The 19,466-nt window shown below is 39.6% G+C and overlaps 1 protein-coding gene and 1 long non-coding RNA gene across 5 annotated transcripts in view; both read left to right on the forward strand.

Moving 5' to 3' along the window:
* Positions 1-1,107: 1,107 nt before the first annotated feature.
* LOC148068022 (tubulin alpha chain-like) overlaps positions 1,108-19,466 on the forward strand; it is a 33,658-nt gene continuing 15,299 nt past the window's right edge. The window contains exon 1 of the mRNA XM_087803597.1: positions 1,108-1,169. Coding sequence (XP_087659723.1) covers positions 1,165-1,169 — 5 coding nt within the window. The 5' untranslated portion in view covers positions 1,108-1,164. The remainder of the gene's footprint in view (positions 1,170-19,466) is intronic.
* On the forward strand, positions 7,254-11,511 carry LOC148068023 (uncharacterized). Of its 4 annotated transcripts, XR_015713160.1 has the most exons (5): positions 7,873-7,964; positions 8,244-8,290; positions 8,615-8,791; positions 9,876-9,990; positions 10,225-11,403. It is a non-coding gene; the product is annotated as an uncharacterized LOC148068023 (long non-coding RNA). The 4 variants fall into 4 exon arrangements; XR_015713161.1 differs by lacking the exons at positions 7,873-7,964; positions 8,244-8,290 and adding an exon at positions 7,254-7,315; XR_015713162.1 differs by lacking the exons at positions 8,244-8,290; positions 10,225-11,403 and adding an exon at positions 11,410-11,511.

Below are 19,466 nucleotides of genomic sequence, written 5' to 3' on the forward strand. Positions count from 1 at the left end.
AGGAAGGTTCGTCCGTGTAGCTTCTGTGTCTCTTCGCCACTTATTCTGTTTCTGTTGTCGCTCCTCCAGCTGCTTGATGCCTTGAGTTCTTGAAGTAAAGTCTCCAGTTCAGACCCGGCTGCAGAAAAACATTTAAGGGGGGGGCATTACATTTTTTTCAGGGGGGCAAACTTTTCAACCTAAAAACGTATTGGCTTCAGGCTGAACAATGGCTCTGGGTCGACTCGCACAGTACGGAGAAATAATTAAATAACTAAAAAGTGACGGTTGATCCCAAAGTTAAAAAAACTTACAACCAACAACAAAGTTTAGTCCTGTGTCCATTAATTACACTAAAGCACAACAGCTTAACTTCTACTAAAAACATAAGCACTGAAGTCAACCTGAACAGTGGATTGAACAATTAAATAAGTTTTCATCTCATTGAACAAAATCATGTTAGATGTGATGTAGCAATTTCCCGAAGGAGACCTCCTGAGGGATCAATAAAGTTTTACCTTACCTTACCTTACCTTATGTGTTTGATACTTGATGAAAAATGTTTTTTTTTTTTTAAAGGGCACCAAATGACCAGAGCCTTGTTTTTAAAAGGTACAATAAAAACACTGAACTAAGTCCAAGTCAGGTGTCTTGGTGAGTTCAAGTGAAGGCTTTAGCTGCAGCTACTCTCTCAGTTTGAATGTTCACTCCAGTGACTTCAGTGTGTTTTCAGAAGACATGGATGAAGCTGCTTCCTGCTCGCTCTCCTTGTTACTTTTTCTTGTCAGGGTATTATGGATGTTCATAGTAAAAACCAAAACCAATGACTGACTCTATAAGCAACTGTAACCATTAATGTCAAACGATATCAATAACTGTAGTGGAACCTAATGACCACTTGGGTGCGCTGTTCTCTTGACATTGATGGATGTGTGTCGAGATCGAAGAAGATAATAAACGAACATATTTTGAATCCCGGATTGTTAGCGTTGTGTGTTCTCACATGACAGTAACTACAGAGTTGAGCTACAACATTGTACATTTACATCACCTGTAATGGGCGTGACTCTGGCCTTCTCTCTTCACGGAGGCTCGTTAGCTCCGCCATTAGCCTCGACTCCGGCTCACCTGTTATTTTCCATTTCTTGTCCAATTTGTCTTGTCGACTCGTTCCCTTTCCTCTGGATGAGGTTGCCATGTTGTTCTTGTCTTTTTTTTTTTCTCGAGAAAATTCAGTTTAGTTAAGAAGTTTTCTTAGTTTTAACGACGGAGCTGAACTTCTATGCTTTTTGCTGTGTCATGGCGTCACCGGAAGTCCCGCCCCTTTGCGCCGCATCCCGCCGTCTATGAAGCTCCGCCTCCTCCTCCCGCATTTAGTGCGAACTTCGGATTCCTCGCGTTACGATGGAGCCGCACACTATGGTAGTAAAAATAATCCCTCGCTTTCAAAGACGTCATCTGGTGATGGATTCGATGTTTTTTTAAACGTTTGAATGTTTAAAGAAATGTACTTCGTTGAGTTAAAGTTGTTAGAAGTTTTGAACGCGGCGTTATATCAAACTGTTAGCTTCAGTAAAGTTGGCGCGATTTTGGCAGATTCGATCTTTGTGCGGTAATAACTCTGGAACGCTAAGGTGTTGATTTAGAAATATTATCTTTTTCTAATCAGAGTTAATATGTACGTTAATATTTCGTCATATTGTCCTGATAAAATACACGGATCTCTATGCAGGCGGCAAGTGAAGCGGCGTATAAGGTCCTCCAATAAACGAACACCGAAAAAGGGTTGACTTCTTATAATTCCCGTCTTTATAACTCCTTAATTTTAGTTTTTATGGTCACCATGTTCATGTGATTAAAGAAGGGCCTCCATATATATGTTACTACACATTAGATGTTTTAATTTCTTTTTTAAATCATTATTTTCATGCAATATTTCATACATTTTGTAATAGCTTTAATTATAACTCTGGTCACCAAATTCATAAGCTATTACAAAATGTATGTGGAAATATTAGACAGAAATGGTCATATATCACACTATTGTTGCTGTTTACGTGCGATCAACACATGTTTTCTTCAAAAATGAGGGTGTAGTACATAGCTAGTGTAACAGTGATCAAAATACATTGGGCTTTGTTATTTTTAATAACTCGTATAAAGAGGTATTAGAGCGCAAAGATCGAATCTGTCAATATCGAGCCAATTTTCCTTAAGTTAACCGTTAACGGTTTTCATCAGGCCTCAGTCGGATTAAACTACAGCTGTGCAGCATTGACACGTTAGACACTATTTAACGATGTTTCAACCAGCTGTTTGAATGCTATCGCCGACACCTGCTGGCAGCACGTATTGCAACTTTGGAAAAAGAAATAAAGAAAAAATATGAGAATCTAAGTAATCGCGAGATATTTAAGCTGGTATCAGCAGCGAAGACGTGTTTATCCTTCTACTGCTGCGGAAAATGCATCTGTAAGTATATGAAAATATATGCATTTAACGTGAGCTCCTGCAATAATTGCCCAAAACAGTCGTTTTAACGACTACTTGTCCCGATATTATGCTCATATCACTAAAGTCTCAAGCATCTCGAATCTATGATCGTTATGCTCTTTTCAACATCAGAGAGGTGATGGAGGATTATAACCGCAACCGTTATCAACGTCCGGTGAATGTGTTTCCGGCTCCGCTTCTCATCGACTCGGACTCTGTGGAATATCGTTTGATCTCTCGGGTACCGGGCGATTTCCACAAGCGATCGAGTCGGTCTGGAGTACAGGTCAGGATGAGACGCGCAGTCGCGATCGCTCGGAACAACTCTGACGTCATCAGACGTCATCGATGTTTGATCGACATTCCTCTCGCTGAAGAGCTTGACGATACATCAGCGCTGCCGTCTGTCCAGACCTCAACGAAAGGTGGTAAGATTTTTTAATTTCCTCTCTTTAATTCGGCTTTTATTACCGAGTTGAACTTCAGTGACAGCTGGTACCCACGTGACCGCTGTTCGCTTCAAAAGATCCCGCTCTGCGTGCCTGTCAGTGACGCGGCGTCGTCAGTGACGTCATCGGTGCTGAATGTGGGACTTCTTAATGTTCGCTCCATTACTAATAAATCCTTTATTCTTAATGATCTTTTCACAAGAGTTAATTTGGATTTATTATGTCTTTCTGAGACTTGGCAGAGAGAGGAAGAGTTTATTCATCTGAACGAACTCTGTCCAGTAGGGAGCGCTGTCCTGGGGAAGCCTCGCCTCTCTGGTCGTGGGGGTGGTCTTGCTACTGTTTCTAGGGAGAGTTGTTCTTGCAAAGTGATTCAGACACAGGAATTCACTTCTTTTGAGTCTCAGATGATCTTGGTTGGTTCTACAAGACCTTTCTATTGTGTGTCAATCTACCGTCCGCCTGGTCCTGCGGCGGTGTTCTTGAAAGACTTCAGTGACTTCTTATCTTCCATTATTCAGATGGAATCTGTTCTTATTCTTGGAGACTTTAATCTTCATGTTGATGACGTCACATCTTGTTCTGCTAAAGAACTTTTAACTTTAACAGAAGCCTTTAATTTTGAGCAACATGTTTCCGAACCCACTCATCAAAAAGGCCACATTTTAGACTTAGTTTTTACTCTTGGCCTGGACATTTCTAATGTATCTGTACATGATGTCCATCTGAGTGATCATTCTCTTGTTTTGTTTAACCTGGACTTCATCCCTGAACCTAAACCTTTGAAAGTTAGGTCTCAGAGGCGTGTCATCTCAGCCGATACTGCAGACAGTTTTTCTGCTATGTTTGACCGTCTTTCCTTTGATGACTGCCCAGACGTGGACAGTTTGATTCACTGATCATTGTGTTGAAATACTGGATCAAGGGGCACCTGTTAAATTGAACTTGAAAATTCAGAAAAAAGGGTGCCCTTGGACAAATGAAGATCTCCTGAGTCTGAAGAGACTTTGTCGAAAGCGTCTCTGGAAGTCCACTAAACTTGAGGTGCATAGACTTCACCTCAGGGATCTGATGACTTCTTACAATGAGATGGTAGAAACCGCTAGACCTGATTACATCAGAAAACTGGTAGCAGCAAATAGGAAAAACCCCAAAGTTTTGTTTGACACTATCAATTCTCTCGTGTCTCCTGCTCCTCAAATCACGCCGGTCTTCTGTGAAGCTGACAGCAATGCATTGTTGAGATTTTTCATTGACAAAATTAAATTGATCAAAGAGAAAATCTCTCCCCCTTTGTTTGGAACCCCTACTGTCTCTGAGCCCATCTCCTCCTCTTGGTCCTCCTTCATTGCTGTATCTTTGGGTGATATTTCGGCACTAGTGAACAAGATGACACCCTCCTCTTGCTCAGATGACGTCCTCAGTAATTGGCCCCTGGGTTACCAATATGGTGAACCTCTCCCTTTCCACAGGGGTTTTTCCCAATGCATTTAAACATGCCATTGTGGAGCATCTGCTCAAAAAAACAGGCTTAGACCCAACTGACCTCAGTAATTTCAGGCCTATTTCTAAGCTCCCTTTCTTGTCCAAGATCTTGGAGAAGGTGGTGTCCGAGCAGCTGTCTTTGTTCCTGGATCAGAGCGACATCCATGAGTAGTTTCAGTCTGGCTTCCTTAAACATCACTCTACGGAGACAGCTTTATTGAAAGTGTCCAGTGACATCATGATGTCCGCTGACTCTGGTAAATTCACTGTTCTGGTTCTTTTGGATCTGTCCTCAGCCTTTGACACAGTTGATCACCAGATCCTGCTGAGAAGACTGAGGGATGAAGTGGGACTGTCTGGGTCTGTGTTAGAATGGTTCTCATCTTACCTTTCTGGGCGCAGTTTTAGTGTATCTGCCAATCAAATGAGGTCTGAATCGGCAGATCTGTTGTGTGGAGTCCCTCAAGGTTCTGTTCTGGGTCCTTTATTGTTTTTTCTGTACTTGATTCCCCTCGGTAAAATCATTCAGAGATTTACAGATGTTTCTTATCACATTTTTGCTGATGACATCCAGCTCTACTGCTATTTTGACCCAACTGAGCCCCAAAGGCTGAACAGCTTAGTCAATTGTTTGCTAGAAATCAAACAATGGCTGAGTGAAAACACTCTACAGCTAAATGTGGACAAAACTGAAACACTGGTGATTGCTCCTGATGATAAGGTTCCAGGGTTGAGTCAGTACTTGGGTGACTTAGGTCAGTCTGTCAAACTGAGCCTGAGAAACCTGGGTGTTGTATTTGATAAAGACATGTCTCTTGTTCGACACTGCAGAAAACTGACCAGAAACTCTTTCCTTCAACTGAGAAAAATCTCTAAACTTGGGAAAATGTTGTCGGAACATGATCTGGAGCTTGTAATCCATGCGTTTGTTTCTTCTCGTCTGGACTATTGTAACAGTTTGTTTTCATGTCTTAACATGAAGGATCTGTCTCGTCTGCAGTTGATTCAGAACTCTGCAGCGAGAATTCTAACCCGCTCAAGTAGAAGAACTCACATTTCTCCGATCCTTAAAACTCTTCACTGGCTTCCAGTTTCTTTCAGGATCCACTTTAAAATTCTGGTTCTTACTTTCAGAGCTATTCATTGTCAGGCTCCTCCTTACATCACTGATCTGATCCAGCCTTACACCCCAGCTCGGGCTCTGAGGTCTGTGGATCAGAATCTGCTTATGGTTCCACGCACACGACTCAGGACCAGAGGAGGGAAATCTTTTCAGGCTGTTGCTCCTAAGCTTTGGAACGATCTTCTCTCTCTTTGCGCTTGATGGATCTACTGACTCCTTTAATAAACATCTTAAGACGTTTCTATTTGTTCAGGCTTTTCCTTGATTTTCTGGAACTCCTTTGTTGTTCTCAGTATTATCTTGTTCTTTAAAGTGTATATACTTTTTTGAGTATTGTTTTGTTTGTTTAAGCGCTTTGTGACCCTGGTCTGGAAAAGCGCTATATAAATAAATATTACTTACTTACTTATTTATATATGACGTAACTTCCGTTTAAAACGTCACTAAGATGGCGGCCGTTTAGGATGGTTAGTGTCCATCGAACCATGCTCAGTTTTGTGGGCATGTTAGTACGCCAATTTAGTGTGCATGGCGCACTAAATTTCGCATACTAAGAATTAAGACGCACTAACGCACTATAAATACTAACTTTTAGTACGCTAGTATGCGATTTGAGACACAGCATAACCACACTAAACAGCCGCCATCTTAGTTACGTTTTAAACGGAAGTTACGTCATATATAAATGCATATATATTCATATACTTACAGGTGTATTTTCAGCAGCAGTAGAAGGATAAACACGTCTTCGCTGCTGATACCAGCTTAAATATCTCGCGATTATTTAGATTCTCATATTTTTTATTTATTTCATTTTCCAAACTTGCAAAACGTGCTGCCAGCAGGTGTCGCGATAGCGTTCAAACAGCTGGTTGAAACATCGTTAAATAGAAGTAGAAGAAGAAGCTGTCATGTTATCTGCGGTTAGTGTGTAGCAGCAGAGTTTGATTTGAGACATACTATCTGTGGAGAATTTGCGTACTAGTTAGTATGTACACTAAACTGATGCATACTAACTTCTAGCATACTAAGAGTAGTATGCGATTTGAGAAACAGCACATGTCTGACGACACACGTGACTTTGACACCAACAGGAAGTGACCTCGCTACATGTGACGAAGCCGCTGATTGGCTGAAGCTGTTTTACTAATAATAATATAATATTAACACACAACTGAACAAGGAAATACAAACATTCGAGTTCAGAAATAATTTGCTTATGTACATTTAATAATTGTTTAAATCGGGAAGAACGGCACGGCTGACCCCCGGGGATCGTTTTTCTTTTTAAATTATAACTTTGAATTATATATAAATATATACTTAACCTTTGAAATAACATTATATTTAAATTCAAAGTTATTTGATGGCTTATATTGTAATCGTGTTGATCACAGATCAAATGATTTTTTTTCAATAAATAAAAACATGAAAGTGAAAAAGAAAGGAAACACCAACAGCTTTTAAAGCTGATTTTTGGACTCATTTTAAAACAAAGTTTAAAGTGTTAAACAAAGAATTAAACACCGACCAATCCATACTGGATATTAAATGTTGCTCCAGGAGGTTTGAGATGTTAATACACTTCATGGTTGTTTACATTTTTGTTAATATTTTGAGAAGCACTTTCACATTAGATTGGAGAAAGTATTTGTCTATATTTTATTCTGACACCACAGAAATCCTATGTTGTGTTTACAACAATAAAAGCTTCTGTTTGTGATCTAGATTGAAGATGATTCAGCTGTAGACAGATGACAGGATCTCAGGCATCACCATGGTTACGGTAAGTTTGATAACGATCAATCTTGTTTTTAATATATATTAAGATAATACCGGACGGTGTAACAAACTGATGGTAGCAAACAAGTTGATGACCCCTAGCATAATCTAAAAGAACTTTGCTCGAGGACCTTGGGATACCAGAGTCCATGGAAGCCACCTCAGACGGGTTTGGAGGAAATATCACCAGAGTTCATGTCCAGATCTTGCTGACATTTTATTTGATAATTTTAAGGAAGTGAGTAAGTAATATTTATAGAGCGCTTTTCCAGACCAGGGTCGCAAAGAGCTTAAACAATCATAATAATACTAATAAAATATATACTTAAAAGGTCAAGATGACGCAGAGAAAAACACTGAAAAATTGACCCAGCCATTCTGTTTTGTTGATGAACATTCTGTTTAGTTTCAGCTACAATTTGACATAGACATCATAAAGTACGATGTCACTAGTGTGCTCTATTAAAGCAATAACACTCTTTAAAGAATATGAAAAATGATGTTACTAGTTCCTCTATTAAAGCAATATTACTCAACAAACAACAACAGCCAGATATTACACTGGATCTCTTGAATCATCTCCACATCTCTGGCTGCTTCTGTCATCAAGGAACCTCAAATCTCCCAATGAACTTAATAATAGAAGACTTTAGGTAGTAACTTGTGACTTCATCTGCTGATCTACACAGTGATTCCAAGAGGAAATCTTTGCTAAGCTAAGACAGCAAATAAAAAGAACAAAGTGCAAGAGATTACAATGTGCTGTGTAATCTATCGGAGACAGACTTTCAGACATATTATAATGGGAATATTAATATGAATAATAATGTCGTGGAATTCTGGAAGAAAATAACCCTGAGTGACAGAGAGAGGTTGTTTGTGTTTTCAAATGATCATTTGTTTTCTTTGAACTAAAACGATCATCTTTGCAGTCTGAAGGCGACGGTGTTGCAGCGGTTGATGCAAGAACGCCTGTGAGGTGGTTGATTCTGTGTTTTATAGACTCGCAGGGAGGATCCAAGTGTGCCGACTGTGTGCAGCGATAGTCAAACATGAAACTCCTGTGCGCTGGCCTGCTCTGATGCAGCTTTTTGATCAGGCAGTTGAGAGGGGCAGCCCTCGTGATAGACGGGTGCAGAACAACTCTTACGCATAGTGTTGCATATATGAGTAAGAACAGTGGACACTTTAAATCATTACTAGCGTGAATGTGAAGCAGGGAGACATTGATGTGATTCATGGCTGCTATGATACCTTCTATCAACCAAGTTGATCGATCGATCTATATTGTTTTCTCCTGCAGTTCGGCCTCTGCCTGCTGTTCGATCTGATTGCTTTGGATCCGAAGCCTTTCCAGCCTTCCTACGGCCAGCTGTTGTGTCTGTTAAGTCCAGTGTTGCAGGATCATGACAACCTGCGTGCCTTGGACTACTGCATCCTCATCTTCACCATCACTCAGAACTCCAGCAGCCAAGACACTGTAAGAGGCTCAACATTTGTGCTCATGTCTGCTTTATATAATCTTGAGTGTGAAAATAATTCCAAAAGATTTTCCGACCGACACCAGTTGCAAAACATCATTCCAAGTCTAAAAGCTGCTCTAAAACCTCTGATGGAAGTATATAAGGTAAAATGCAACACAATATATTTCATTGAGACACAAAACAGTTCAACATTTTGTGTTTAACCACCAACAAACCGACCAGGCTCATATTAACTGGACGCCATCCATGAGGGTGTTCAGCGTCAGCGACGGGCGTTTGAATGAATCCACCTCTCATGACTACTTTAAGGTTCCTTATACACCACAGGGATCTGAGCGTGTACTGTTATAGGTCAAAAAGACATTTATCATCAAATGAACATCAGTGCATTATATCAAAATATCACTCCCACTAGTCTGTGTGGTTATCCATGGCCACGACACACACACACACACACACACACACACACACACACACTCTCTATGCACTTCAGCGACAAACACACACACACACACACACACACACACACACACACTCTCTACGCACTTCAGCGACAAACACACACACACACGCTAAAGCGACACAAACACATAAGCACCACTATTGATCTCATAAAGCGCAACATTATTGCGTTATTAAAATGCATTTACTCACGTAGTTCATGGAGGAAATAGATGAATCATTTGAGGCTCGTGAAAGACTCGTCAGAGTTAGCATCATTTTCTTAACAATGTCCAGCTTCTCTTGAAAAGTCCTACTTGAAAATGACTTTGCAAGTATATCCACGTCCAGATCAAGCTCTTCAGCCATTGTGTTGATGTGTTGAAAAACAAACAGTTAAATTAACTCAAATCCTCGCCACACGATCCATGACCTGCTGAAGATGGAGGTGAGACGGAAAAAACATACAATAAAAGTTAGAATGACAAGAATCCTAGTGAAACCTTGTACTTTTTCTTGTTGATCAGACTGCATGTCATGAGAATGGTGTTGGATCATCCAAGGTTTGAGATGCCTTTCAAAACTGCACACCTAAATGCACTTATGTGGACTTGTTTCAATGTGATGTTGTGTTTGCAGTAGAATACACTACTACAAGATGGCTGCCATGGAATTCCTCTGCTGGTTGCAGCAGTTCCAGCTGAGAGCGTTGCAACCTTCCTCCACGATCTGCTGCCTCATCATCAGCCAAACTGTGAGTTTTTAACATCGGATGTCTCTGTCCTCATGTTTATGAAATTGAATATAAAGTGCCCGGTGCATTCATGTACTACTTCAGTACTATTCTTTTCACCGGAGTAAAGTTAAGATGTCAGAAATGCTGCTAAATAATGCCAGGAATAATACTTTCTTCTTGCAGTAATCATCATTTTTAGTCTCACTGGTGTCTGTTTAGGAAATAACTTTCTATATGGAAACTATCTTTCAGGATCCGATCAGGGCAGGAGACCCAGATGCGGAAGAGTCAAAAATCCACAGAGGAAAAGTTCAGAAGAAAAGTCTTTAATAAATCCAGAGCGGTCCGTAATAGGAATGAACAGGAACAAAAACAAAACAGGCGCTCGGGACGAAGGCAGGGCACAGCTGGAGATCGGGGTCTCAACAGCAACTAAAAGAAAAAGACAAAAGGACTCACGTGACTAAATAAAAGTGCTGACAACGTCAGGAGTATCCAAAGGATTATCAAAGTTCTGATTCAAAGGCGAGGAGCGAGATCGTAGGGATAGCCAACCAGGTCTGGAAAAGCAATACTCTGGCGGGTTCTTCCGGGTAGAGATGCTCCTTATCAATAGGAAGAACCCGCCACTCGATCATCACCAGCCGCGCACCTGCCAGCGTCTGTCAAAGAAAAACACAGTACACGATACAAATGGAAAACCACCTTCAAAATAAAACGGGTAGAACATAAACATGACACCATCGGTCTAATTCTAGAGGCGCTGGTCACACACACACACACACACCCACACACCCACATACACACACACACACACCCCCCACACACACACACCGTTTGTAATTATTTGTTAAATCTATTTCTTTTTTTGATCCTTTCCTTAATGTTCAACAACAGTTTAGAACCTTCTTATGCTCCACACAACCTTTATTGTTTTTGCTGTACTTGATTCCTCTCGGTAAAATCATTCAGAGATTTCCAGATGTTTATCATCACATTTTAGCTGATGACATCCAGCTCTACTGCTCTTTTGATCCAACTGAACCCCAGAAGCTGAACAGCTTAGTCAATTGTTTGCTAGAAATCAAACAATGAGTTTAAAACACTTTGCTGCTAAATGTGGACAAAACTGAAACTCTGGTGATTGTTGATGATAAGGTTCCAGGGTTGAATCAGTACTTGGGTCATTTTGCAAACTGAGCCTGAGAAACCTGGGTGTTGTATTTGATAAAGACATGTCTCTTGTTCAACTCTGCAGAAAACTGACCAGAAACTGTTTCCTTCAACTGAGAAAAATCTCTAAACTTAGGAAAATGTTGTCGGAACATGATCTGGATCTTATAATCCATGCGTTTGTGTCGTTTAGACTATTGTAACAGTTTGTTTTTTAATGTCTTAATGTTACGGCCCCATGCAGGGTTATGTTTTGTGTTTCAGGATTGGCTGTTGGGAGACGAGGCTGATTGGTGATTGATGGCAGCTGCCATGATTCACTCCTTCTTCATAAAGCTGGGCCAGTCTGTGTCCCTGCAGGCCTCGGATAGCATGTAGTGTTCTCGGGTCACACATGTTGATCATTCCTGCTTGTGGTAGTTTTGGTTCATTTTTGTTCAATAAATGTACTTTGGTTCTCCAAGCTGTGTGTGGCTGCTGCATTTGTTGTGGTCCGAGAGCCGACCATAACAAATTGGGGGCTCGTCCAAACTAGGAGTAAAGAGTGTGGTAGACCCGAACGGGTCCACGAAAGGTGAGTGTTGACCAATAAATGCGCACATGTTGGCCTCTATTGAGGTCCTCTGTAGGAGTAGCGCGTTTCCCCTTTGGGATTCGTTGGCGGGTGATTGTAGTGTGAGGTGAAAGCTGTTCCAGCAATTGTCTCGGGAGCACTCCATAGACTCGGAGGGGTTGCCAGCTTGCTGGTCACTTTTGCCACTCTACTGATTTACAGTGAGTAAATACCCGCCGTCAGTAGCCCCTGAAGACTAGTGTGCACTTTGGTTAGGTTGGGTAGTTGGAGGGATATTTGACTAAGAGGTGGTTTTCGGAGCAAGTGCTGCATTTCTGCTCAATACGGTGCATTTTTGTGATTCAAAATGAGTATTGATGAAGCTTTCTATGAGGCTCCGTCAGAGGAGCTGCTGGAGCAGTGCACACGAGAACAGTTGGTTAAAATAGAACATTTTGACATTTCTGTGGGTGATAAACGGTTTAAAGAAAATGTTAAGGATATTATTAAGTCAAACTTGTGGGAAATGAAGGTTTTGAAATCATCTGTGATGCCACTCCCACCTGTTTGTCCAACTGAGTTTTGAGCAGCAGAAGGAGTTATTGTGTCTACGCATGCAGATGGAAACTGAGAAGGTTACTCTTGAGAAGTTGAGACGGTGGACTGAATTGGCTAACTTGGAGGTAGAAACTGAGAAGTTAAAGTTAATGAAAGAAGGAATATTGGGTGACAAAATGGGGACGAGGGAAGGCTCGCCGGATGACGAGGGTGCCGTGATATTCTGAGAAGTCTCAGTTTAGTGCCTCAATTTAATGAGTGGGAGATTGAGATTTTTTTTTCTTTATTCAAACGAGTGGCAGACGCGAGGGGTTGGATGGACTCCGACCGCACACTTTTGTTGCAGTGTGTTTTCACAGAGCGCGCTCAGGAGGCTTTGTCGTCGTTGTCAGGCCTTCCATCAGTGATCTGATCCAGACTTGCACCCCAGCTCGGGCTCTGAGGTCTGTGGATCAGAATCTACTGATGGTTCCACGCACACGGTTCAGGACCAGAGGAGAGAAATCTTTTCAGACTGTTGCTCCTAAGCTTTGGAACGATCTTCTCTCTTTTTGCGCTTGATGATCTAAGGTAAGGTAAAACTTTATTGATAAACTGACTCCTTTAAGAAACATCTTAAGGAAAAGCCTGAACAAATAAAAACTTCTTGAGTTTCTGGAACTTCTGTGTTGTTCTCAGTATTATCTTGACCTTTAAAGTATATGCTTTATTGAGTATTGTTGAAGCGCTTTGTGAACCTGGTCTGGAAAAACGCTCTATAAATACAAATTACTTATGTTTTGAAAAAAGATGGTATTTTCTCTGAAGTAACATTAGTCTGTTAGTTGAAGAAAAAAATGAAGCTCCTCCTTAACATTGATGTACATCAGTGCAACAAACACCAACTGAAGTGAACTGTTTTTTCCACTGAGTTAAATACTGCTTTCTTGGTTCTTTTCTGTGTGTGAAAAGTCATTTGCACTGTGTGATATATTGTTTCCTCTTTATCTCTGTCGTCGTTTACTATGTTCTTTATATTAGACTTTAAGACTTTCTTTTATTGTCATTGCACAGAAAACACAGTGAAACTGGCAACAGAATTGTGTCGCTTGCTTGGCAAACAAACACAGCAGAGTGAAGGTATATACAAAAGTATAAATATTAATACCTTAGAAATAGTGCAATATAGTACAAACAGAATAAATAACGTTTTAAATATTGCATAGAATTACTGTATATAAAAGTGTAAATATTAACAAGTTAAAAATAGTGCAATATGGTATTAATAGAATAAATACAAAATATAATAATTTAATATTTTAAATATTATTACATTGGAGTTATAATACCTTTTCAGATACAGTACTTATTGTTGACGACTATTTTTAATGCAATATGTTGTATTGTTGTTTGCTCATTTTTCCTAGAGGATGATTAAAAAAAGTCCATTTTTCAATGTGTACATTGCTGTTTGTTAAGGATGTTGTTGTGTGGTATAATTTTTTAAGGGTAGTAAGGTCTTTAAATTTGTATTACTCAACTTTTCTTTTAGATTGGGAAAATTTAAAGTTTTGCAAAAAGTATTTACTCGATTTTCTGAGACACTGTCTCTGTGTTATCTCAACCTTTTGAGTATTTATTTTATTGAGTATTTTTTTTATTGTTTCAGCGCTTTGTGACCCTGGTCTGGAAATAGCGCTCTATAAATATAAATTACTTACTCGAGTGTTTCATTCAGAACTTAATCGAGTTTGTTTAAAAAAAATTAAATAATAATTAAATGTCAATTTACGTCGTATGTATGTATATATGAAGTAATTTACAGACATTTAATCCGCAAACAAAATGTCTAGAAAACCTTTCCAGCAGGTGTTCATAAGGGGGAGGAGTCATTCACGCAGTTTTTTTTTTTTTTAACTTGTTTATTGTCAATTGACATCAATCATAGATGTAGATAGATATACATACAAGTTACTCCTATTAAAGTCACCCATCAGTTGGATATAAGAACAGTAATACAAAGGCAAATCAAACGAAAGAAAAATAAATAAAAGAATACAAAAAAAATAATAAATAAAAAACACAATAAAAACAACCTTTACCTTGAGACAAATTAAGATAGAGCTAAACATTCAGTTCGACAGTATCTGTATTCAGATTGGGCATCTCAGTTATACTTTTAGTTCTTCAGAACTGAAACAAAAGAAGGGGTGAAGAGGAAGAGAAGTAAAGACAAATCACAACTGTATTACAATACTATTACAACAGTAATTGCTCACCAGCCAACCAGTTCTTGACTGTAATAATGAATGACAGGAGACCATCTTTTTTCAAACAAAGGGACCTTAAGTTGCAGTTGGTCATTTTTTCCATCTGGTAAACTTTAGTTTCTGTTTCCATTGATCCAACGTTGGCAGGTTTATTTTCATCCAGTGAATTGTGATCATTTTTCTTGCAGTTAACAACAGTATGTGTAGTAAATAGAGTTGGTCTTTGGTATACAAATATTATTTTGATACATCCAGAAGATACAGTAGAGGGTCCAGAGGAATGTCTTTTGCCATGATAGTCTTGATCTGGCCCCCAATATTTGTCCAAAATGCCCGTATGTTTGGACAGTCCCAAAATATGTGAGTGATCACCAACCATTCCACACTTCCTCCAACACATGTTATTGGTTCCATCTTTAAACTTACTGGACACTAACGGAGTTCGAAATAACCTCATTTTTATTTTCCAACCAAATTCTTTCCATATTTGGCTTCTGATTCCTTTATGGCAGCCTGCAACCCTATTTTCCCAAATGTCATCTTCCAAAATAGTATTCAATTCCCCATTGCTGTTTAATGTGAAGAGTGTTATCTGTTGTATCAGTCAGTAGTCTTTTATAGATCTGAGATACAAGCTTTTTTGGTGGTAGAACTTGTTTGAATACCAAAGAAAATACATTTTCAATACTTGTCATTTCCCTCATGATATTCCCCAGATCTTTATGTTTTGTAATATAATTTCTTATCTGCAAGTAACGGAAAAAGTCACTATTTTTTAAATTATGTTTGTTGTTTAGCTGTTTGAAGGATTTAAAATAATTTCCTTCATAAAGTTGGTCAATTATTTTCAATCCTTTTTCTGCCCATTTTCTGAAAGTGTCATCATTGATGGATGGTGAAAATTCTATATTATCAACTATTGGCATAGATCTAGTTAGTCCCATGACTCCTCTCACCTGCTTTTGAACTGCTTTCCATATTTTTATTGTATATTTGAGCCACACATTGTCTATTTTAAGTTTCTTTTGGTCTGTTGGCTCGAAAAAGGTAGAGTTGACAAAGACACCTGGGGTATTGAGCTTTGTTCGATCAACACCCAGTCTATTTCAGGTCTTTAACCACCCAGCAGTAAAGTTTTAGATCGGGTAGGCCAAGTCTTCCTTTATCTTTTGGTGACATCAATATTTTTAATCTAATTCTTGGTCTTTTGTTTTGCCGGATAAATTGTGATATGAGTTTGTTGATTGAATTAAACGTGGTGCTTGGGACAATTATTGGGAGAGATTGAAATAAGAACAGGAATCGAGGGAGAATGTTCATTCTTATGGTCTCGATTCTGCCAAACATTGACAACGGTAGCATGTTCCATCTGTTAATGTCCTTTTTATTTCCTTAAAGTGTCATAGTTGGAGGAGAATAGTTGCAAAAATCTTTGAGATGGATTAACTCCAAGATATTTGAAACCATTTCCAGGCTGTTTAAATGAAACCATGTTATCAAGTTGTGTTGGCCATTCACCCTTAATCATCATCAATTCAGACTCTGTCATATTAATCTTATATCCTGAGATGGAGCTGTATTGATCTAGATTTTGTAATAATGCAGGGCTTGATGTACTCGGTTCCTCTAGAAATAATAAATCATCTGCGAAAAGTGCAAGTTTATGTTCTTTGTGTCCGTTATCCAATATTCCTTTTATAGTGGAGTTACATCTGATCAGCTCAGCCAATGGTTCGAAGCTGATGGCGAATAATGTTGGAGAAAGGGCGTCTCCCTGACCTGTACCACGACCCAAGGGGAAAAACTTGGAGCAATGCCCATTAACCCCAACTCTTGATTCAGGATTTTTGTAGAAAACTTGAATCCACTTTCTGAATGTTTCATTGAAGCCCATATGCTTTAAGGTATGTTGGAGAAACACCCAGTCAACCCGGTCGAAGGCCTTTTCTGCGTCTAAGGAACATTGACGTAGTTTCTCTTGTGTCTACGGTTGACTGCAAGTTAAGAGCTTTTCTGATGTTGTCAGTACCTTGTCTATTTTGAAAAAAGCCTGTCTGATCTGGTTTTATTAATTTTTGAATATAGTTCTGTATCTGTTTGATATAATGGATGTCAGAATTTTAAGATCAACACAGAGGAGGCTAACGGGTCGATATGAGGCACATAAAGTTGGGTCTTTATTTTCCTTGTAAATTACGCTTATTAATGCCTCTGACCATGAACCTGGTGGATCTCCCTTGGTCAGGGCATAGTTATAGATTCGGCAGAGAACTGGACATAACTCACTGATAAATGTTTTATAGTATTCGGCAGGGAAGCCATCAGTACCTGGTGCTTTGTTTTTAAGTTTAAGAATGGTGTTTTTGATTTCCTCTTATCGGTGAGATGATCATATCAGCCTCCTGTTGTCAAACTGTTTAGTTTCACTGATTCAAAAAAGGCTTCAATATTTTGTATTTTGTCGGGTCCTTCATGCCCTTTGTATAATGTGTCATAGTAAGAAGCAAATGCATCTATAATTTCTTTAGGTTGTAGTAGCATCTGATTATTTAAGGACCTTTTAGTTTTGTGCACTACTCTACTGGCCTGAGCTTTACGTAACTGGTAGGCCAGCAGGCGGCCTGCTCTGTTACCCATCTCATAGTATTTTCTACTTGCAAATCGAAGTACTTCTGCTTTAATCAGTAATCAGATTTTTTTGATCGTTGATATTCTATCTCTAATTTCTTTCTCTAATTGCAATTGTTCATTTAGCTTATTTTTTCTAGATGAGATGGCAATAATATTGCCCCTCATTACTGCTTTAGCGCCATCCCATAGTGTAGATAGTGACACCATATTATTGTCATTAATAGTAAAGAATTCAGAGAGTTGTTGGGCAATGTCGTTTCTGATAGTTTCGTCGTTAAGTAATGACACATTTAATCTCCAATATTTTGTTCCATCACTTTGCCCTACTTGTAAATGTAGTGTGACTGGGGCGTGATCAGATATGGTTATGAGTTCTATAGTGCATTCAACAGCTCTATACGCGTCAGAACTTGAAATGAGAAACATATCCAGTCTTGTATAGCTGCCATGAACCTGTGAACCTTTAATCATACACTTAAGGGCACGTGATTTCTTGGTTAATGGTCCTGCGGGAAGTCGGTCCAAGTTCTGTCTCAAAACACTATTGAAATCACCTCCAATTAAAATAATTCCTTCTGCATGTTTAGCTAGTAAGTAAGTAAGTAAGTAAGTAATATATATTTATATAGCGCTTTTCGAGACCAGGGTCACAAAGCGCTTTAACAATCAAAACAATACTCAAAACAGTACATACTTCAAAGATCAAGACAACACCGAGAACAACACAGGAGTTCGAGAAATTCAAGGAAAAGCCTGAACAAATAGAAACGTCTTAAGATGTTTCTTAAAGGAGTCAGTAGACTCCATCAGGCGCAAAGAGAGAGGAAGATTGTTCCAAAGCTTAGGAGCAACAGCCTGAAAAGATTTCTCTCCTCTGGTCCTGAGCCGTGTGCGTGGAACCATAAGTAGATTCTGATCCACAGACCTCAGAGCCCGAGCTGGGGTGTAAGGCTGGATCAGATCAGTGATGTAAGGAGGAGCCTGACCATGAATAGCTCTGAAAGTAAGAACCAGAATTTTAAAGTTGATCCTGAAAGAAACTGGAAGCCAGTGAAGAGTTTTAAGGACCGGAGTAATGTGAGTTCTTCTACTAGAGCGGGTCAGAATTCTCGCTGCAGAGTTCTGAATCAACTGCAGGCGAGACAGCTCTTTCTTGTTAAGACATGAAAACAAACTGTTACAATAGTCCAGACGAGAAGAAACAAACGCATGGATTACAAGCTCCAGATCATGTTGTGACAGCATTTTCCTAAGTTTAGAGATTTTTCTCAGTTGAAGGAAACAGTTTCTGGTCAGTTTTCTACAGTGTTGAACAAGAGACATGTCTTTATCAAATACAACACCCAGGTTTCTCAGGCTCAGTTTGACAGACTGACCTAAGTCACCCAAGTACTGACTCAACCCTGGAATCGTATCATCAGGAGCAATCACCAGAGTTTCAGTTTTGTCCACATTAAGCTGTAAAGTGTTTTCACTCAGCCATTGTTTGATTTCTAGCAAACAATTGACTAAGCTGTTCAGCCTTTGGGGCTCAGTTGGGTCAAAAGAGCAGTAGAGCTGGATGTCATCAGCAAAAATGTGATAAGAAACATCTGGAAATCTCTGAATGATTTTACCGAGGGGAATCAAGTACAGCAAAAACAATAAAGGACCCAGAACAGAACCTTGAGGGACTCCACACAACAGATCTGCCGATTCAGACCTCATTTGATTGGCAGATACACTAAAACTGCGCCCAGAAAGGTAAGATGAGAACCATTCTAACACAGACCCAGACAGTCCCACTTCATCCCTTAGTCTTCTCAGCAGGATCTGGTGATCAACTGTGTCAAAGGCTGACGACAGATCCAAGAGAACCAGAACAGTGAATTTACCAGAGTCAGCCGACATCATGATGTCACTGGACACTTTCAGTAAAGCTGTCTCCGTAGAGTGATGTTTACGGAAGCCAGACTGAAACTTCTCATGGATGTCGCTCTGATCCAAGAACAAAGACAGCTGCTCGGACACCACCTTCTCCAAGATCTTGGACAAGAAAGGGAGCTTAGAAATAGGCCTGAAATTACTGAGGTCAGTTGGGTCTAAGCCTGGTTTTTTGAGCAGAGGCTCCACAATGGCATGTTTAAATGCATTGGGAAAAACCCCTGTGGAAAGGGAGAGGTTCACCATATTGGTAACCCAGGGGCCAATTACATCAAATACTTTTATAAAAAGCCTACAAGGAAGGACGTCATCTGAGCAAGAGGAGGGTTTCATCTTGTTCACTAGTGCTGAAATATCACCCAAAGATACAGCAGAGAAGGATGACCAAGAGGAGGAGATGGGCTCAG

This window comes from Callionymus lyra, chromosome 12 (assembly GCF_982586985.1).
Source record: "Callionymus lyra chromosome 12, fCalLyr1.hap1.1, whole genome shotgun sequence".
Taxonomy (NCBI): domain Eukaryota; kingdom Metazoa; phylum Chordata; class Actinopteri; order Syngnathiformes; family Callionymidae; genus Callionymus; species Callionymus lyra.